At 57.8% G+C, this 20,315-nt stretch overlaps 6 protein-coding genes across 9 annotated transcripts; 2 read left to right on the top strand and 4 right to left on the bottom strand.

Moving 5' to 3' along the window:
• On the bottom strand, positions 1-3,078 carry SDRG_14273 (hypothetical protein). The gene has a single exon (XM_008620392.1). It carries the CDS (start codon positions 2,990-2,992, stop codon positions 26-28), a length of 2,967 nt encoding a protein of 988 aa, XP_008618614.1. The 5' UTR covers positions 2,993-3,078; the 3' UTR covers positions 1-25.
• Positions 3,079-3,867: 789 nt separating this feature from the next.
• On the top strand, positions 3,868-4,623 carry SDRG_14272 (hypothetical protein). Its single transcript, XM_008620391.1, has 2 exons — positions 3,868-4,311; positions 4,368-4,623. The coding sequence occupies exons 1-2, from the start codon at positions 3,878-3,880 to the stop codon at positions 4,564-4,566; spliced, it is 633 nt and encodes a 210-aa protein (XP_008618613.1). The 5' UTR covers positions 3,868-3,877; the 3' UTR covers positions 4,567-4,623.
• Positions 4,544-8,441, bottom strand: SDRG_14271 (hypothetical protein). Of its 4 annotated transcripts, none has more exons than XM_008620387.1 (15): positions 8,272-8,441; positions 8,124-8,227; positions 7,783-8,078; positions 7,575-7,731; positions 7,475-7,525; positions 7,095-7,423; positions 6,955-7,043; positions 6,699-6,912; positions 6,512-6,656; positions 6,297-6,469; positions 5,984-6,238; positions 5,823-5,931; positions 5,252-5,782; positions 4,906-5,203; positions 4,544-4,856 (listed from the first exon to the last, which is right to left on the bottom strand). In XM_008620387.1, the coding sequence occupies exons 1-15, from the start codon at positions 8,402-8,404 to the stop codon at positions 4,627-4,629; spliced, it is 3,114 nt and encodes a 1,037-aa protein (XP_008618609.1). In that variant the 5' UTR covers positions 8,405-8,441; the 3' UTR covers positions 4,544-4,626. The 4 variants fall into 4 exon arrangements, with proteins under 4 accessions (XP_008618609.1, XP_008618611.1, XP_008618612.1 ...); XM_008620389.1 differs by having other exon boundaries at positions 5,252-5,776; XM_008620388.1 differs by having other exon boundaries at positions 4,627-4,853; positions 7,777-8,078.
• Positions 8,442-8,531: 90 nt separating this feature from the next.
• On the top strand, positions 8,532-13,119 carry SDRG_14270 (hypothetical protein). The gene is made up of 14 exons (XM_008620386.1): positions 8,532-8,881; positions 8,929-9,090; positions 9,145-9,304; positions 9,353-10,151; positions 10,197-10,288; positions 10,337-10,446; positions 10,497-10,769; positions 10,819-11,021; positions 11,067-11,258; positions 11,307-12,009; positions 12,057-12,098; positions 12,150-12,219; positions 12,267-12,767; positions 12,810-13,119. Exons 1-14 carry the CDS (start codon positions 8,807-8,809, stop codon positions 13,004-13,006), a joined length of 3,579 nt encoding a protein of 1,192 aa, XP_008618608.1. The 5' UTR covers positions 8,532-8,806; the 3' UTR covers positions 13,007-13,119.
• Positions 13,051-14,692, bottom strand: SDRG_14269 (hypothetical protein). Its single transcript, XM_008620385.1, has one exon. It carries the CDS (start codon positions 14,628-14,630, stop codon positions 13,260-13,262), a length of 1,371 nt encoding a protein of 456 aa, XP_008618607.1. The 5' UTR covers positions 14,631-14,692; the 3' UTR covers positions 13,051-13,259.
• Positions 14,693-15,303: 611 nt separating this feature from the next.
• On the bottom strand, positions 15,304-19,687 carry SDRG_14268 (hypothetical protein). Its single transcript, XM_008620384.1, has 21 exons — positions 19,272-19,687; positions 19,114-19,225; positions 18,949-19,064; positions 18,784-18,905; positions 18,646-18,736; positions 18,480-18,602; positions 18,299-18,431; positions 18,200-18,250; positions 18,070-18,154; positions 17,892-18,021; positions 17,700-17,843; positions 17,540-17,657; positions 17,190-17,491; positions 16,964-17,146; positions 16,744-16,911; positions 16,570-16,701; positions 16,405-16,524; positions 16,138-16,362; positions 15,677-16,085; positions 15,549-15,631; positions 15,304-15,503 (listed from the first exon to the last, which is right to left on the bottom strand). The coding sequence occupies exons 1-21, from the start codon at positions 19,668-19,670 to the stop codon at positions 15,420-15,422; spliced, it is 3,330 nt and encodes a 1,109-aa protein (XP_008618606.1). The 5' UTR covers positions 19,671-19,687; the 3' UTR covers positions 15,304-15,419.
• Positions 19,688-20,315: the final 628 nt, after the last annotated feature.

The following is a 20,315-nucleotide window of genomic DNA, read 5'->3' as shown; positions in this document are numbered from 1 at the left end:
ATGGTTCGACTACAAGCTAAGAATCCTAGATACTCACAGCCATCTCCATCGTCTTGGGGTTGAACGACTGGAACGGCTGCACGCGCGTGGCGTTGCGGGCGTCGACAACCGCGATCTGAGCGGTGACAGCGGCCGTAAATGCTTGGCAGACGGCCTTGGCTGCGTCGTCGAGCATAATGTGCGAAAAGTCTTCCGTGATTGCCGGCTGCGCAAAGCCCGTCGCGGTCATGATGAGCGCGAGACGGACGCCAGTGCTGGGACGACCCGCGAGCTCGCCTTCGACCCACGCCGAGGGGCAGAAAGCCGGGTCCGACACGTACTCGGCGATCGTGCCGAGGTGGTTGTGCATCGACGAGACAAGAAAAATGAAGTGTGCGACAAAGTCCTTGAGGTTCTCCAGGGTGAGCGTCCGCATCGGCACCGGCAGCTTCGTGCTCAAGAACGTCCAAAACGCATGGACATCCGTGTCGTTCTGAAGCGCGTCCTCGCTCTTGTAGTACAGGTCGACGTAGTTGCTGACGAACGACCGGCAGATATGCCAGTAGTCCATACCGTCCTCATGGAACGGCAGCGTCGTTGTGTCGATGTTCTGGCGCGCAATGTGCTCTGGGAACGTCTCGTACTTGAAGTTGGCGAGGCCAATGTCCCACGTCTGCTTCATGCCCTTGTCCGTGAGCGCGTAGGCGCGCTGGAGCATGCCCTTGGGCCAAAAGAGCGCCCGACCTGCACCGTAATTGATCGCAATCGACCGGAACGTGAAGGGCTTGATCAAGCGGCGGAGCGGGTGCGTTGGTGGCAGTTGCTCGCGGTTGGCGATGACCATGATGTTGGCTACTGTCGCGTGCACACCGAGAAGATGGTCCACCGCCGTGATCTTCGTCTGGAGACTACCACGAAAGCATAGCTTGGCGTACGCCCAGTTGTCGTCACCTGGGCGCACCGTGACGTCACCGCGGACGATCTTGGTGACTTTGCCCTCGGCGCTGAAGAATGCGTCCGCGCCGTACTTGGCGTAGCCAGGGCGCACCTCGAGGCCCTTCAAGAAGTTGAGGCAGATGCCGTAGTACGAGCCATCGTCGTGAGCTTCCGGGAGCTTCGTGAGAAGATGCTGGCCAAAGCCGTTGAAGGCCAAGAGCTCGAGCGCGCGGTCCGAGTAGCGGTCGTTCCAGTGAACGTTGACGCGCGGCCACATGCTGCCGACCTTGCTCATGACGTAGCGCTCCATGTCCTCGCCAGGCAGCCACGTGTGCTCAAAGTTGTCGACAAACGGCGCATAGTCACGGAGGAAGTTGGACTGCTGGATCTCGAGCCACGGCTGGTTGGGCCAGTCTTCGTCTTCGGTCGCAACTTGAATGTTGGTCTGGATGAGCGTCATCTTGGGAAGCTCTTTCTGAAACTGCGGCACCGTCAGCACCTCGTTGGCGACCGGCTTGTTCCAGCGCGCTTGCTTCTTGGCGATCAACTTGATCATGAGACGCGTCCAGAGATCGAGGCGCGCGTCGTCCTCGTCGTCCGAAACCGTGCCTGCGATGCCCACAAGGGCCTTGGCTTCGGGTAAGTTGAGGAGGTGCCAGTCGGCGACGTCGCACTCTGTCTCGCTTTCCGAGTGGCGGTGCGTGAACGAACTCGCCATAAGGAGTCCCTTGGGCATCGGCGTCGACTTGCCTTCTTCTAAGCTCAAATCTTGGTTGGGCACCAAAGTCCACTTGAAGTCAAAGAGCGAAACAAGTGACGCCTGGAGCACGAGCGTCGCGAGGTCGCGGCCCGCGCACTTGCGGCCGCCCGTTGTCTTGCCAATGGCATGCGGGCACAACTTGTACAAGTCGCTCGCCTCGCTAAAGCCATTGTCGAAGCGGTCGGGGTTGAAGACGCTCGGATCGGTCCAGACGTCCGGGTGCCGGTTCGTCGCATCGAGGCCTGCGACCGCGAGCACGCCCTTGGGGATCGCGAACTCGCCATCAGGCGTCGTGAACGTCAACTCTTGCGTCGTTCGGCCAAAGAGCTGCGCCGGTCCCGCGCTGTAGAAGCGCTTGACTTCGAGGAGGAACCGGTTGCAGTACCCAAGGTTGTCAAAATGGCGCCACCGATCGTCGTGGTACTTGATGACAAACTTGGCGCGCGACGCATGGACCTTCTCAGCGACAGTAGGATATTGGGCGAGCGCCGTGATCGTGTTGACGACGAGGCATTGGGTGCCGCCGAGGCCGGCAAAGAGGGCGTGGAACGCTTCGAGGTGCACCACGTCCGGCGTCAGCTCCGTCTGGCCGAGCATGTAGTCGAGGAAGCACGGCACCGGTGCCTTCGCCTCCACGCGCGCCTGACTTGCAGCGAGCGCGGGTGCCACAAGCTCGTCGAGAAGGCGCTGCTTGCAGACGAGGCCCTCAGCGTCCGCGCCTTTCGAGGACTTCGGAATCGCGCGGATAAAGCTGTCGAGAAGATCGCGGAAGGGATCAAACTTGGCGTCGTACTCGGCTGGCGTCAGGTTCGTGATGCCGTAGAGGATTGCGAGGAAGACCTTGAAGACAGTCTTCTTGCAGCTGAGCGCGAGCGAGATTTCGCCGCCGTGCGCTGCCCACGCCGCATGCTCCTTTTGCACAATCTCAAACACGATGGGCGCATACGAGGCGAGCATCTCTTTGGAGAAGGCGCCCATGATGGCCTCCTTGCGGCTGTCGTGCACGTCGCCGTCGAGCGTCGCGAGGATCGGGCCGAGAAGCTCCACAATGCCCGCGGGTAGCGCGTTCTCCCGCACAATGTGCCCGGCCGCGACGTGCGCATCGTACTGCGAGAGCATCTCGGGGCCACAGAAGCCCGCAATCTTCTCGCTCACGACAGCGCTCTCGATGAGGAAGAGATTGCCCAGCGTGTCGCGCGACTCGGCCATGGCTGCCTTGGGGTCCTTGGCGAACGCGAGGAGCGAGAAGATGCTGTTGGCGCGCTTCGAGTCCGGGAGCGGCGCCACGCCAGCTTCGGTGCTTGGTTGGTTGCCCATGGCTTGCGACGAAAATCAAAGTCTGAGCCATCGGTCGACATCATTTCTCGCTTTTTCGCGACCATGATATGAAAAGTGAGGCTGCGTGTGGTGCGGCGGGGGGACACGAATGCACTGTCTATCGCTGGCTACAGTACGTAGCATAGAAAAAGATCCATGCGCGAGCCCACACTTGCAAAGAAAGGACGATTTTGAGAGGAGCGACGCCTGGATCACCAAACAGAGTTTGAAAAGATAGGGACATGCACGCCACCATCCATCGAATGATCGGCACTCACGCTTGTTGAAGTTGCCAGCAAAGTGCGCTGTGACTGACGCCATTGACGAAGCGCCGATTCGACGTCCGTTCCTGAAGACGCGCCTCAACATTTTAGAGTCCTAGTGCGTTCTTAGAGTAGCAAATAAGTGACTCGCGGCATCGTCTGCGTTATGGAAGAAGCGGACACGGCCCTGGATTATTGTGGGATGACGAAGGAATGGAAACCAATGTCGCGCATCCAGTGTTTTGTCAACATCCCAACCAGTGCTTTTGCGGTGGGGTAAATTGCAGTACGGACACCGTTGGATCGTGCCTCGACCTTCGTTTTAAAACACGTTCATTGTTAACAAGCGCTTGCGTTTGCTGTTGTCGTGGCATGATGGATGCACGCGTCGTGCTTCGAAGTACCGTAAAGGAACTTGGAGGGTCACGTGCACTGCGTTCGTATTACCAAGATCGAATGCGCTGCATTGCTTGATACTTCTCGTCAACAGCGTGTCCCAAGCCAAGCAATCTCCCAAGTGTTGTCGGAGCGGGATTGTTTGCGTGGCACCTGCCGAAAACAAAAATGCACCCACATGCCGAAAATAACAATGGAAAAATCGAAGCCTGGTTCGAAAAACGAGATGCGGGATATGAATAGCCGTCGGAATCTTTGCCGATCTTGGAAGAGTGGTTATAACGGGCCGGCAGCATTGGAGGCCAGGAGCATGGACGAGCCCTTCGAGTTCCACGAGCTGGACTACGAGTCCATGGCGCTCCTCTCGTCGACGTCCGTTGACGGCGAGGACGATGATTACGCGTGGCTGCCAGATGTGCGTCCCACGCGCCGCCTCTCGCTCGAGTGGTTCTGTTCGCATGGCGACCCCACCGCAACGACGCCACCCTCGGACGAGATTAGCTTTGCCTTTCGCTCTGTCCGGCACGACATAGCACCGATCGTTGTCACACCAAAGAAGACAAAGCGACTCAAGGGGCCGAGTGCGTGGTTGAGCCCGCTACAGCCGAATGGATCCATGACAACCGGCAAGATGATCGGGGCGTACACGTATGAAGCGCGGTACCTTCCCATTCCTAGCACACTGGAGCGGTGTTTTACGCGGCTGCTTTCTCTAGGCAGGCTCGACTCGCCCGGTTTCAGGAAAAGCGTCGCGCGCGTGTGTGGCAGAAGCGTGTAAAATACGACTGTCGACAGGCCCTGGCAGGGGCGCGGCCTCGCGTCAAAGGACGGTTTGTGAAAACGACGTTAGTTCTACCAGACAATGGCCTCCTCCTCTCCCAAGAAGTCCTTGCGCCGGTGGAACTTGGTGACTAGACGCATGTTCATCTCTGTGCTAAGTTACAATCGAGTGGACCCGTGTCTGGTGCCATAAGATTAGGGCTGAGACGACGGGCACTCGTTGGCCTTGACGCTGGCGACGAGGTCTTGCAGAAGCGACCGCGTCTGACGTTGGCTCGTCCGACTGATGCACTCGAAGCTAACGACGCACGCCTGTGAAAAAATCGAGAGGTACAAATCCGCGTTCTCGGGCAGCCCCGAGCGTCGCAGCGCCGCCGTCTTGATGCCTGGCACGATCGCATCCACGGAAACGAGTGGCATTGCTACTGCGCAATCAAATGGTCGGCTCTTGCTGCAATGTAAATTGGTGCGTACCACTGATCGACGAAGCCCAGCGTGAGGGGCCGAGAAACAGCGTCGTTTGCAGTTGGTCGACGTACAGCACGCGCTCTTGCGGCTTCTTGGAGCTAACGTCGTGCTGCAGAACAGCAATGCCTTGCTTCAAGAACCACGCAGACGCCGGGCGAGTGGGAGGCCGAGCAATCGCGCTCGGGGCGACGTCCGACGTCGCCGTGCGGAGCAATTCACGCACCTGCTGCTGGATGCCACTCCAATGATCCCAGACGAGAGTCGCTACAGAGCGACCGTTGATCGCCACCGCCGTACTCGCTTCCTACGCAAGTGACGTTTTTCGCGCATGTACAGAGAGGACACGACGTACGTTGCAGGACGTTGTAATGTCGCATGTCAACGCTGGCAGAGTCACCGACGCAAAGTCCGAAATGCAAAGCGTCGAAGTGCCCATCGAGACCGTCGTGTCGATCGATGGCGCCGAAGCGTGTTTCGGCGGCTCGACGGCCATGGGCGCCGGCGCCACCCAGAGACCAAACGGACCGTAAATGGGTGACGCCAGCAACGCAACGAGGCGCGATAACATTGCATTCCAGCGCATCGAGTCCAGATAGAGACGCAGAGCGACCGGAAGACCCAATGCGATAGCAACATCCGGAACGGTCAGCTGCATCGTGAGCGTTCGGGCACCGACGTTGGTGGCATTGACGTACGAGAATCGGACGCTCGGCGTCGTGCTAAACGTCAGCGACGACGCGCCATCGTAAAGCACGTCCAATGTCTCCACGGAGCATCGCAGCGTCCGGCGCACAAGGTCCAGCTGTGAAATGTCTTGAAGGGTGCCGTGCACCCCACAGCACTGCAGCTCAACATGGCTCTTTGACGTATGGCCGAGCTGGGCCTAATGTATAATTGCCACCATAACTCTGAAGACGGCATACATGGAGAGCGATGGCGCCGACGTCGATCGAAACGGCGTCGATGGTGAACGCTGGGGATGGCTCGTAGCGCAAATGGTGCACTCTAAATGGTTCCTCTTCTTTGTGGTACCTAGAAAATCTTGTGATGCAGCGAAGCGTAGGTTGCTACTACAAGCACGTACCACGATATCCACTTGTGGCGAGCGTACAGCGATGGGTACAGCTGCCGTAGCATCGCTTGCGAAGTCGGAAACGGCGCCGACGCCGCTCGAGACGGCACAAAGCTCGTGAGGATATGGAGCTGGCCGCGGTTGCCGCTAAGGGTCACTGACGTGTTTGTCTCGATCGGCGTACCACTTGTGCACCCGAGGAGCGAGATGGATGCCGTCGCAAGACTTTGGTTTAGGTACTGGATAGACCATCGGTCAAGCAGCTCTCTACGTATCAAGGTATCGATTGATGTAAGGCGAATAGTCGGTAACTAACAAGACGTACATGTAGAGCGCATCCTCGTCGACGGACCCGCGCAAGTGAAACTCAAACGTTTGTGCCAAAATGCAGTCGCACGCGGATTTTTGCGGGCGCCATAGAAACGGAAACCCGCAGGCACGCGTCGAAGTCGACGCGTGCACAGGCGGCCCCGTGTACGCAACACCGCGGGCGCCCACCTACGATATCATCTTGGTGACATGAAGGTGCCCCATAAATACCTTGATGTTCGCAACTACGAAAAGTGATGACATGGACGATGGAAACCTGTCGAGCTCCATAGACGCCTGCGCGAGTGTGACGGTGAGAACACCGGGCTCCTGATTGTGGCGCTTGGATGCTTTGTTGCATGCCTGCATCTGGTGACTGGACCATTTGTGAGAATCACGTGCGCTTGGTTGTACGTACTGGCACTGGTCAAGAGCGAGACGGCGCAACTTGGCGACCACAATTGGTCGAAAACAAGCGTCCAGATACTGTTGGCGAGTGAAGAGTAGCGGGACGAGCTCCTCCGGCGACATCGTTGTCGGGTGATGCTTTCGAGCGGCAAACCGCCGTCCTAGGCCGTAGACGCCGGCGTAGACGCCGCGACTGTATTGGGTAACACTCCGAGGCAAACACTCTATCGCGAACGTCATGGAGTGAGCTGCAACGAGCCTTGTACCAATGGCGGCAAACGCGTCGAGGGGTGGTGCTGGCTTGCTCCGGGCAAGTGGCGTCAACTCTTCCTTGTAATGCAAGAAGTAGTCGTGGCTACAGTCCAAAATGGGTGAGCACTAGAAACCAAGAGCAGCAAACGCGTACGGTCGCCAAGGCTTGCGCACAAGGTACGGCGCCAAGTAGCGACGCAGCGCTGTGTACTGGAGGCCGAGAAAGATCAAGTTCAGCGTTTGTCGCCAGCTTGGCCGGTGACGCACAGGATCTTGGAGGTCCAGCAGCACAGCCGCGATTGCGTACCTCCACCACGCACCAGCATTGCCCTTGACCCCGGGCGTCAACGGGCGGAAGCGCCGGTAGAGTCGTCGTCGCATGGTCACGTCCAAACTTTCGAGTAGCTCGCTCAAGTTCTGGAGATGCTCCAGCGGTAGCCGCATTGTCAATTGAGGAACCTCGATGCGCACTTGGAGCTGCACCTACCAACAGTCCAAATAAGCTACGACGATGAGCAGGAGATGAAGGGACACCTCTTGCGAGATGCACAGCTCAAGAGTGATGTTGCATGGCTCCAAAATGTACTACATCGATCGCAGTGAATATGACATCATTATTATGAAGAAGAAATACCTGGGACGGATCGATCACGTACAGCGTGTCGGTGGGCACCTTGGTGGCCGACGCAAAAATGTGGTCGCGCTGCACGTACATGCTGAAGTTCGTGAGTGCGATCGTCTTTGTCTGCAGCACACGCTTCGCCGTTGCATCGTTCGGAGCATCGGAGGATCTACGGCTTGTTATGAGTGCACCGCGATGGTGGACAGAAACATACGAGGACGAAGTGACCGGCTGCAAAACGACGCCGTCGACTTGCATTCCGAAGCTCAGTCTGCTCAAAGTGTCTTCGAAGCGCAGATGGAGCCGCTCAATGCTGACGAAAGCATCGCGGAAGCGGTTGAACCAGCTCAGCGACGTTTTGGAGGGTCCGTTCACGGGGACCTCGGACGTCTTTTCGTCGAGGAGTCGTACGAGCCAGTCGATCTGCGATTGGTGGGCAAAGTCCATGGCCTCGGTGCTATCGCCGGCACGCATCACGGGGGTGCCCACGAGCAGCACAACGTCGGCCAGTTGGATCTACATCGCGTCGTTCATGCGTTGAAGCTGTAGGCAGTGTCGTACGTGAAGCGGCTGCGACGTGAGCTCGGCTGCAAGGACGTTGGTGCGAAGGTGACCGATGAAGATGCTCTTTGGCTCGATCGGAAGTTGCAGGTCGACGATTTCGTCTACACACCACTGCGGTCATGGCGAAGCGTTCCAGCAGTGGTACCCATGCGCAGCTCAAAGTTGTCGATGCATATTTCCCCGTGGAGGCTAATGCGCAAGTTCTCTTGCTTGAAATCCTTGATAAAGCGCGCGGCCAGCTTCTTGATCAGCGCCGACGCAATGCCTTCGAGCACCATCGGACGTCAATGAGACTGGACCATGGGAGAGGACGCCGGTGCCACGATTCTGACAGGCTAAATCCACACAACGCTAATCACACGCAACGTGTTGCTCCGTGGCGCACTATTCCTGGATTTCATCCAGGCGGCGGACTACATGAAGAACCGAGTTCTCTCTTGCTGCGATAATCGCTCAGAACGATTGCGTGTTTTTCACAGACAAGAGTGTCAACGCACCGAAAGAAGTCTTCAACGTCCAAGTAAGCACGATCCCATTCAAAACAATACGGAGGGACTGACGCACCAACGCTTGTCCGATGCGGTTGGTCCCATTTCTCGAAAGACAGAAAAACAAGGCAAAACCGTCCTTGGAGAAGAACCCCTCGCTCGCCATTGCCCAACAGTTCAGCGTCTGGTACAATGGTGCTCGAAAGCTTCCTGGCCAAGATCGTCAACAAGTTTTGCAGCCGCTTTGTGAAAGACTTTAAGAAAGAGGTATGGAGGAGCTGCAGTGTCGCGCCGCATCACTTTCGGATGGATAGAACTTGACGATCTCGCTCTCGGGGGACGTATGCCTCAGCGACTTTGAGCTCAAGACCGATGAAATCAAGGACCTCCAGCTGCCCGTGGAGCTCAAGAGCTTTGCTGTCGGCAAGCTCCACATCAACATACCGCTCACGCACCTCTCGACGCAGTCGATCAAGGTACGCCATGAATTCATGTCGACTTGGCACACATTTGTTTGGTCTTCTATGTAGGTTGACGTCACGGATGTCTACGTGCTTTTGGGAACCCCAAGCGACCCGAAATGGGACATCGACGCGCTCTACGTCTCGGAGCAGTCGAAGATCTTCATTATGCAGCTGCTCCTCGACCTGTTTGCGCCACCGCCCGTTGCGCCTCAACACGGGACCGCAAGTACGCAGCCGTTCATCGCCTCGGATTACTTCATGTCGTGTATCGTAGTCCCTTCGTCAGTGCATGTTGCGCACGGCCCGCCCAAGGTTTCGGCGTCCGCGCAGATGTTTACGCCGTCGGTCGTTGCCATCTTGCGCAACGCGTCAATCGCTCTTGAGCGCGTCCACGTGCGATTCGAAGACGGTCTCAGCGGCCTCTCCCTCGACGCACCCACGTCATTCGCGCTTGGCTGCACCATCAAAAGCGTCAATGTCCTCCCGTCGACGCAAACAATCGGGACGCAAGACCACGTGAAGAGTGCCAAGCTCAACGGACTCGCAATTTACTTCAAGAAGGACGCGCTGATCGAGAAGCTTTCGAAAGAAGCCCAGCGCGCGGCCTTTCGAGCTCCATTTGATGCACCGGCACCCGCGACAGGCAGCAAGGACGACGTGTACCTCTTGGAGCCTCTATCGGCCGACGTGAGTGTGCAAATGACGCTGCCTGTCGCGCCCGACGGCAGTGTCCGCCCCACGCACATTGGCGTCAAGCTAACGGTACCGGACGTGCGTGTTAACCTCACCCACGCCCACTTCACGTACCTCGGATCGTTCCTCGACGGCGTCGATCGCTTCGACCGCTTCACGCTCTACCGGCGCTTTAAACCCAAAGACGCTGGAAAAGGCGGCAAGAAGAACTGGCGCGATTACTGGCGGTTTGCGATCGCCGCCGTGCTCATCGACCTCAACGACCCTGTGCGTCGTCGCCCAACGTGGCGAAGCACACTCAACCTCGTGCTCGTGGGACTCCAGTACACGGCCATTCGGCGCAAGGTGCTTCCGTACCTCATTCGACAACCCATGGACGCGTACGTGACTCAACGACCGCTATTGACCATGAACGCGTCGCTTAGGGACCACCATTTTCTACAATATCGCGAGGACTTCAAGCACAACGCGCCGCACGCCCACGCGCCGTACGATCAAGCGTTGTCTCTCACGATCCGTACATTGGCCGTGCGACGTGACACCCAACTCATGAGGTGTGCGTTAGATAAACTCCCGGCCAGCATCACAGCGTTCGGAGATGGCATCTACGCTGGTGTTTATGGCCTCGCACGCATTGCTCCGGCAGTTGCAGCCACAGCAAAGTCGACTACGACGGTACGACTAGATGAACAGCTTGCGCGATCTAACTGTCTGTTACTATCCAGGACGTCCGTCCCCCAGAACCAGTGACACCGGCGCTGTCGTCGACAGAAACCGAAGCCAAAGAATTGTGGCACCGACAACTATGCATCGACGCAATGTTCCGCCCCGTCGTTGTTGCCAAGCTCCGTGCTTTGGCCGTACGCCAGGTGGACCACAAGCAGCTAACGGCGACCGCGATCGCAAAAGACCACAATGAGCGCAAGGGTGTGCTCACCGTGACACTTGTGGACGCCACGAGCCTCACCAAGTCCATGCATCTCTTTCCCAAGATGAAGGCACGTCCTCGAGGTCGAAATCCCCAACTCTTAGCGAACTCGGTGGTAGATTGGCCGGAAAGGAGCAGCCTACACCGGCGGCCTCGTCGCGACGGACGCGAACAACGCGCTTTTCTCGCAGACGTTCGAGTTTCATCTCCAGGGTACAGCGAACGAAGGCAACGTGCACATGCACCTTTTCGACAAGTGGCCAATGTTTAGCCAGTTTGTGGGCAAATTCCGACTGCCGCTCGCGGCGCTCACGTCCCAGCCGTCCGTTGTCTTGGCTTGTGACTAAACGACTCATGTCATTGCTAGACACACGGACGCTGTGTACACTATTGAAGCTGCCGACCCCAAAACGGCCGGCATCCAACTGCGTGTGCTCACCGTATTTCACCTGGGCACTTCGAGCAGTAGCCTCGAGGCGACGTACAAGACGTCGCTTGCGATGATGGAAGCAACGTACCCCGAGCAGTACGCCAAGAAGACGCACGAGTGGCACTCATGGTATTAATTGCTGGCAGTATCGTACACGGCTGCATCGGGGTGTCTTAGGTACACGGCGAAAGAAGCCACAACACTGCAAACACTGTCCGTGTCGGCAAACATTGGCTCGATCAAGGTCGCCCTTGTCTTTCCCAAAGTATCCACGAAAGGGCAGCTGGACCACATCTTGCTGCAGCTCGACAAGTGGCGCTACCAGCTCATTGCGTACCCCATGCAAGCCGCCATGAAGCAGAGCTTTGCAATCGCTCGCATCGACGTCTTCCACTTTGTCTCGGCCGACACGATGCACAAGCAGTTTATCCAAGGTCCCAAGGTCACGAAGAGCCCGACGCTGACGCCGTTCCTACAGCTCGAAACAAGCCACGCGCCAAAAGAGCCATTGCAGATCAAGCTGCGCACGAGCGAAATGGACATCGTCCTCGACATCCCCGTCATCTTCCGCCATGTGCTGTCGATCATTGAAAAGACGCCCGAGATCACGTCCTTCATCACGCTTCTCAGTGGTCCTGTGTACACGGCTTTGACAGCGTACGCAGCAGAAGGCGCCGACTCGATAGCGGCACCAGCCACATCGGCAACACCTTTGCCACCAACGTCACCGACGTCACCACCGGTCAAGAAGCGAAGCAACAGTATCTTTGGTAGCTTCCAAAAGATCTTCTCAGACGACGACGACAAGCTGGCTGTACCGCTGCCCCCAGCCCCAGCACTTGCCGATGACAAGGACCGCAGCGCCGAGGTCAGCATGAGCGTATGTATCTCGTCGACCATACTTTCGGGCTTGAGCATGTGACGCAGGTGGACATTGGCGCCGTTTACGTGTCGATTCCCAGCGTCAACGTTCGTGTCTCGTTCATGTGGTTTTGGTGGTGACTCACAGACTCTGCATAGGAGTTCAAGAAAGCAGACGCTGAACGCATCGTTGAGATCACCGTGCCGGGCACGAAACTGCACATCCACGGTATAATATCTATGTATCGAGTGCCCCGCCAAGCTACCGTTGTGCAGGCGGTCGTGGCCTCCCGACAGAAGTGTCGACCAACACGCAGAGCCTTGCGACGATGACTCACGACTGGGCATGGGTCCTCGGCCAGTTTGAGAAGATCGGACTCGTTCTCTCGCAGCAGCTGAAGCACAAGACGAAACCCTTCTACACCAAGGAGATGGCGAGCAAGACCAAGGTTCAGCGTCTCGAGTATGACCTGCACGAGCTCGAGAAGCAGCTCGCGCACATTCGATGTGTCATCCGCGACGTCGTCGCAGGCCCCGCCAAGTACAACATTGATGAAGGCGACTGTGATACGCTGCGCATGATGGTGCGCGACATGCAGCCCAAGAAGGTGGCGTTGGCACCGGCACCCACGAAGTCCCCGTACCTTGCCCTCTTGCAGCAGGGCATGACACTGCTCAAGCATCACGTGCACAGCGGCGAGCCCCAGTGGCGGCTCGTTTGGATCACCGAGAAGCTTCTGCACGTTGCCAAGCTGGCGGATCGCAAAAAAGCCAACGGTGCACCTTCGCTGATTATGAATTTCCTCATGACGGGTGTAGAGTTTCCGTTGGCGACGCTGCAGCGCGTCACAACGGGCGAGATGACGCCGGCCCTCGAGCGCAAAGGCAGCGTCAAAGACGCGGCAAAGTATGTCGCCCTGTTCTTCAAGGACGCCGACGCACCGCTGAGCTTCGAGTGCCAATCCGAAGAAGTGAGCACGTGCGTGGCCGCCGCACTCCAGAGCCTTGTCTCGTAGCGTACTCAACTGTCGATAACGGTCACTTGATATTCAATGCATACTTCGTGTTGCACTCAACAAGACCGCTCGTTAATGCAATTATTACCCTTAACCTATTGAGGGTGCAGGACCGACTAAATCTGTTGTTGTATTTGCACCTCTAACTGTTCTATGTATTTTTATGTGACCAAGTTTCATACATGAACATTTGGACGTGTCTGGAGCCAGTCAAACATCTCACCTTACATTGCAGCACCGGGATCAAGAAGCTTTAAACTATCGCGAAAGCAACGAGGAGTAACGCAGTGGCAGCGAGCGAGGCGACACTGGCGCTGCTTGTACCCGTGGCAGGTACCGACTGCCCCAAGGAGTTTGTGACGGTCGGTACGATCTTGCCTGCAGCATCCGTGACGGGGGGCGCGGTCGTCGCCACCGGAAGCGTCGGCCACGAGCGCGTCGCCGCCTTGCAATCAGATGACGCTGCCGTGCACGGCACGCAGATCTGGCCGAGGAGCGTACGCTTGCAGCCAAATTGGTTCTTCGCGCAGACCGGGTTGTTGTCGCTGCATGATGGGTTGGCAGACGTGAGATCCGAGACTTTCGGAAATGGCTTCATGTTGGCGTAATCGCCCTTGCCCTCTGCGACCTTGGCCGTGTAAAAGTCCATCATTTTTTGGGACCGCTCGGCGTTGGCTGTCACGTTGAGCGGGTCGGACCAAAACGGGATGCCCGTGCTCGTTGAAAAGTCCCACTCGTACTTGCCGTCCTTGCAAAACTCGACGTGGTTGGCGTACGGCTTGCCCGTTTGGAAGCTCGTCATGTTTGTGATGCCGACGAGCTCGTCAATGTTGACGTAGCCGAGCACCGAGAACGAGTACGTGCACGTGACACCGTCAGGCTTTGTGCCGTACGCGCAGAGGCCGCCTTTTTGCGCCGCCGACGCGCGGCACGCGTCCGTCTTGGCCGTGAACGTCTGCGTAAAGCACGAGTTGGGCCACGAGAACCAGTAGTTGTTTTCGTAGTTGGCATATTGGTGCGTTGCGCGAGGCTCGCCACCAATGTAGTCGCCGAGCGCGAGGTTGCCGCCGAGACCGGTGAACTGCATGCAGCCCTGGGGGACGGTCGTGCCGCTTGTCGGTGTGCACATGCCATTGTCCATCGCAATGAACGGACCGTACTCGGGCGCGTAGCCCGAGTTGGTGCCAAACTGCGATACCGAGAGCACCGGCTGGACGACCTCAATGTCAAAGTACCAAATGTACGTCATGTTGGTCTTGCGCATGCAGTTGTTGGCGGCCTGCACCGCCTTGTCGATGCCCTCCGTCTGCACGTAGAAGAGCGAGCCCTCGACAGTCGCCGTGTTGATCGTGTCCATTGCGGCGCGGTACCGCTGCTCAAACGTGACCGTGTTCTGCGGGAAGATCGCAACCCACTCCTTGTGATCTGAATCCCAGTGCGGCAAGTCCGACTGGACGCGGGCTTGAACTGTGCGCACGCGCTTGAAGGCCCACGTGCCGGCGCTCGAGCTCGAGCCGGTCGAGTTGGCTGCAGTCGCGTTTGTTGCTGCTGTCGTCGTCGTTTGGCCAGCCACAAGGCTCATGGCGCCAAGAAGAGCGGCGCAGGTCGAAGTCTGTGAGACCATGTTGCTAGAGCACGAGCAATTTGAAAATGTATCCAAGCGCTGGCAAGGTGCCACGAACCAGCTGGATTCGAGTCCGAGGTGAAACACACAAACCGGAAATAGTGTGGACAAATATATCCCACGAAAAAATGCGCAAAATCTGAGCGCGATCCCGCGTTCTTATTGTCCAAGAAACTGGCGCTGAAACAATGCGAGCGAGGATGCTTCGGTAGCAAGTTGTCTCTCTCCAGCTGTACTCTGCTCCTTGCCAACTCGTGGTGAGGGTCAGAGAGGTTCATAGCAAAGAGACGCCAATGGCAACAGAATCCGTGACGGCGAAATAGTGTCAACAGAAGGGGATGGTAGGAGCTCCTCGGGGGACTGATGTTACGCCCAGAGCCCACCAGATGTTTTGACCCTTGGCGCCATCGATGATAGGCCACTGTTGCAAAATGTGCAGCGAGAGGCCCTTCTCTTCAGCGCCACTGGTCTGCGCCACTGGTGAACCCAAACAACATGACCTGGGAAAGGCCTTGGTGCAACAGCAGCAAGCTCGTCACCGAGCAACATAGACCTGGCAACCACCCGTGTGGGCGGACAGAAGGCGAATTACGTCAGTCGTGGCAAGAGTGTGCAGTATCGAGCTTGTGACCGACTCTCACCGACCCGAGGCGGACCATTTCGAGGACATCAGTCCGGGTTGTGACACATATTTTTCATCGTTTCAGCGATTTTCCGAACTGCTTGTTTGCCAGACAATAAGGGTGTTTTTTCGGCGTCAATTGCGCATTTGCACAACTAGGGTCATCTTTACGAGAGCATGGCAAACACTTGCTGCTCGTCCGCCGAGAGGCTCGCCCACGCCGCTTGCACGGCCGATCCCGGTAGCGTTGTCTACACGGCTCTAAAACATCTGTTGCTATGCGGCGAGTACCGTACCTGCAGCGACTGCAAGAGCAGTGCGAGGCGCTCTTCGCCTTCATCGTCGAGAACGGGCTCGGCGTCTTCGTCCATGTTGAGCGCTACGTCCGCCATGTCAATAGACTTCGAGAGGTGTATTTCTCTACCGAGGATGGCGGCAAACTTTTGGAGCACAACGCCGAGTTGGCTAAAGTTGTCGCCGAGCAGATCCATGTTGCGCGCCTCGACCATTGTGAGGAGGTCGGCGTGCACTACCTGGGCCTCGAGGACGTCCGACTGCAGCGGAAGGCAGTGCAGCCAGAGGCGCAAGAGCGTCGGCGCGTCCACGAGGCTCGACCGGAAAAGGCAAAACTTGCCGACCGCCGAGACGCAATTGTCGCGCGCAGCCGCCTGCTCCGTCTCAACCTGGTCGTGCTCGAGCGACTGAATGCAGCTCCAGACGCGCTGAAGCGTCGCAACGCAGTGCGGCTCAAAGCTGGCGCCGCCAAACTGCGCGCAGACGCCGGCGCCGTAGGCCGAGGCCCGAATCACGTTCGGGTTGCTATCTTCCAAGCCCTACACCCGCATTGTTCGTCTTTGCTCGTGCATAGAAAGCACGAGGGCGTACGCTCCAGAGGTGCGGCAAGAGCTGCGGAAGCAAATCGGGCCCGCTGTGCTCGAGCACATCGTCGATGGTGCAGATAAAGTGGGCGCGGACGGCGCCGGGAAAGGACGGATCCAGATACGGCGCGATGGACGGAAGCCATTGCTGCGAAAAGAGCGGAAGGACACTAGCCTTGTGCGTCTTGATGCACCAGCCCATGGCGTCAATGAGGTTTTGCAGAATCGAATCCTACGCGCAGCATCAACATCGCAGCGACCCGTGTCCGTCTACCTCGACGTCCTCTTCATTCTCGTCCTCTTCGTCAGCGTCGTCGGCATCGGCGCCGCCATAGTCGCGCGCCATGCGACGCTTCACACTCGCGTGGGCCGCGGCCAAGAGCTTGGCGACGACCTACGCAGCGCTAAGAAACCGCAATGTTTCGTGAACGCCATGTACGTGGGGGAGGTCCGCGATCGGAATGCCAACGCTGTAGCCGTTGTCGCTGGCCTCCTTGCATGCTTCGAGCATGAGGGCGATGGCTTCCGTGAGACCGGCGACGCACTCCAAGTCCTTCTCTTCCTCGAGCGTCTAATCACTCGATCAACCAACGTGACATACACGAGTTGGTACCTGCAGCAACGGGGCAAACGCCTGCTGAAACACCATTTGCGGAAACGACGACGACGGGTCCGAGCCATCGACGGCGGCCGAGACGAGCTTGGCGAGCGTAAAGCCCGTGACGAGGCGCACCGACTCCATGTACTCGAAGCGCAACAAGGGCAGCAGCGCCGAGAGTACCTAGCACGATGCACAAAATTTACGCTGCCCTCTACACAAACCGGCTGCACACCTCTTTAATGTATGGCGCAAACGCGCCTTGGAGGTCCATGGCGCACTGGTAGAGCATGTTGACGCCCATGAGCTTCTCGTCGAGCGACGACGTTTGGATCTGGACCTTCTTCTTGCCTTGGCCACGGACGTCAACGATCACTTGCTCGACGCCGTCGCCCACATCGTCGTCGTCCTCGTTCGTCTAGCATAACGTTCGATGATACTCTCTCTCTAGATGTATATACCTCGTGGACGTCCAAGATGACAATGTCGGGCGGCGTCAACGCCTGTGCTAAGAGCCGCGGCACGAGCACGGGGAGGTACGGCACAAAGTCTTCCTTGAGGACACTGCCGATGCGCACGCAGGCCTGCGAGAGGTACTGCGCCTCGACCGAGACCGCGTCGACTTGCATGTGCAGCTCCTGGTGCTTGAGAAGCATGTCCATGATGCCGCGCGCGTCCGCCAAAAACGCGTCCTTCCCGACCGCCTGCCCGATGAGCGCGACGCTTTCCATAGCCTTGCCCCGGAGCAGAGCAAACTGCTTGCCTAGCTCCACATCTGAGTCCTTGCGGAATAATCAAATACGAAAGGTACCGTGAGCATGCAAGAGCACTTGCTTGGCCACGGGCATAAAGACGTTGTAGTAGCCAACGAATGCGTCGCCGACGACCGTAGCAATGCACGCGACCGCCGTGATCGCTTGCTCTTGCACCTACGCCACGTGACTCTTCTGCGACTTCGAGAGCAAAGGCACCTCGCGGGGGCACGACCCGAGGGCGGCAAATAGCGTCGAGAGAAGCGGGTCCAAGAACGGGAGCACGTTTGCGGGCTTGCAGTGCTCAGGGTGGCAGAACGTGCAAATAACGTTCGCGGCAAGAGCGCGGTTCCGCAGGACCGCCTAGCGACACGACATGTTGTACGTTTGATGAGAACTGAAGAGCAGCACCTCGCGCTCCGAGATGGCGGGAATGAGCTCCGGGATGATGTCGGCGCCAAACTTGGCCTGAAAGTTCTTGCCACGTTCGACGGACCCGAAGTCTTCGGTAAACTGCCCAAGGCAAAAGAGCGCCGCGTACCTAGCATGCATCTATGAATTGCGAAAAGGCCACAGTCTGAAGCCGCACCGAACGCGCGGGTGCGGGTCCTCGAGTCGCTGGACGATGGCTGGAAGGAGCGACGGCAGCTCCTTGTAGAGCAATGTGTTGGCGCCTGGGATGAATCGTCGATATCGGGGCTCAGTAAAGAGATCGGTACCTTCGCCCATGAGCCCCAGAGCGTACAAGGCGGCGTGACGCTTCTGCCATGCTACAGACACGCTACATAGCACCCAAGGCATCACAGTGCATGACGCACCAGGAGCCTGCAGAGCCTGCGCCACCAAAGGCAGTGCAATCGGCAGCATGACCTTGCCACCGACGTCGTTGGTCAAGCGCAGGAGAGCCGACGCGCCCGTGTCACTTGTGCGACCTTCGTCCGCGTCCGCATCCTATTGGTCGCACGTTAGCGTGACGACGGCGACGCACAGTGTTCCAACCGGTGCGTCGTCAAAGGCAGCCGTCCACGCGGCAACACCAGCGTCATCAAGCTCCGTCATGAGGTCGAGAGCGCACGGCACCAAATTTTCCAAGAGGTTCTTGGCACTGCGCCCGGCCGAGCTCTACAACGAAGTTGAGACGCTGGGCATTACACAGCATGCGTACCGCTTTCGTGCACAACGACACGAGAATCTCAAGGGCAAGTTCGCGCGTCTCGGGCTCGAACGCGTGGGTACGCGCGACCTGGAGCATCGCACTGCCAAGCGCAATGAATAGCGAGCCAGAGAATGCAAAAACCCGCACCTGCCGAGGGACTCGATGTGCAGCTGCAAGAACGCAGGGTGCGCTTCACTAAGGACGAGAACGGCCGAGAGAACTTCGCGCGCGAGGAGCTCGTCGCCGCTGTGCAGAAGCGCTTCGACAACCTAGACGACGGTCAAGTATGTTTCGATGCATTCTGAGGCGTACGTGGAGGAGCGGGCCCAAGAGCTGCGTGAACGGCTGCATAGCCTGCGTGCTTTCGAGCACAACGATGTACGCAACCATGGCCTTGGCTGCGGCGACACGCAAGTCCAAGCGGGCGTCTACATACTCGGAGAGTCATTGCAGAGATCGAGGTCGAGATGGACGTACGGCCGAGGAACGCCGAGAAGAGGTGGAAAAACTGCTCGTGGTGCAACGCGAGCGTCGGGCCGAGGTACTCGCAGAGCGTTGCCAGCACTTCAAGCGACGTGATTTGCATGGCCTATATGCATCGTAACATACAAGTTGCAACTGCGATCGCAACGTACGGCGTCCGAGTGCTGCGTCAGGGCGACGATCGCCGGCAAGAGCTCGGGCCACGTCGCCTCGAGGCGCGCGAGTTCGGCAATCGCATGGCCAAGCTTGCGGCGAACGTGCGCGAGCGGCTCGGCGCCAAGAGCGGCCACGAGCTGCGTCTTGAGTGCAGCGCGGTACTGGAGCTCGAGGTGCGAGACGCCTTCGGTTTCGAGCACGCGCCGAAGGAGAACAGGCGCGAAGCTGCGCGTCGTGGCGTCGCTCGGGTTGCTCTGCGCGCACGAGAGCAAAAGCAGCGTGCTCGTGAGCTGGACGGGCTGCTCGACCTTGAGTTGCGTGTACGCGGCCTCGGCCTCGCGCCGGACGGCGTTGTCGTTGCTGAGGAGCCGCAGGATGAGCTCGGCGCTGGACATGGCTCGCTCGTTTCACTGGCAAATTATGGCATCCCCAAAATGTCTCGCCAGGACGCGGATAAAAACACGCCTCTCAAGACGCCCACCGTCCACCGGTGAGCTGGCTTGCTGCGCGTTTAAGGCATACAACAAGCACTCAAGAAGTAGCAATGAATGCAGTATTTGCATTGACACAGATTGCATGGCGATTGACGCGGTTTTAGGAGGCTTGCAAAGACGTTTTGTTTGTTAAGTGAAGTGCATTCATGTGCGTGACAACGTCTTCATTGTACACCGGTGTACAGAAAAATTCTATCGCATTCTGTGGGGCTAAAATACCGTACACCGGTGTATGACGATCTTGCAGAGAAACACGGGATTGGATAGTGTGGTCGTAGGAAGAGCTTGGACAAACCACAACTTGTGCACGTACAAGAAACCGAAAGCTAAAGACTCGTTCGATGTCTCGTGTTGGCTGCGTTTCACTCACTGGCCTCGATTCTCTGCATGGAACGACCCAAGGCTGGGCAGAGTGCAGAATCCATAAGCTTTGAATGAGACTCAAACGAACTGTTCGCCTTTTATTTATTGCGCACCCACGAACACTTAGTCGGCACATTCACAAAACCTCTCTCGAGTCTTCCATCGTTCACGGAGCTACTGACG

Source organism: Saprolegnia diclina (assembly GCF_000281045.1).
Source record: "Saprolegnia diclina VS20 unplaced genomic scaffold supercont1.69, whole genome shotgun sequence".
In the NCBI taxonomy this organism is placed as follows: Eukaryota; Oomycota; class Saprolegniomycetes; order Saprolegniales; family Saprolegniaceae; genus Saprolegnia; species Saprolegnia diclina.
Note: the sequence above shows the minus strand (reverse complement) of the source record. Positions and strands in the feature narration are given on the sequence as shown.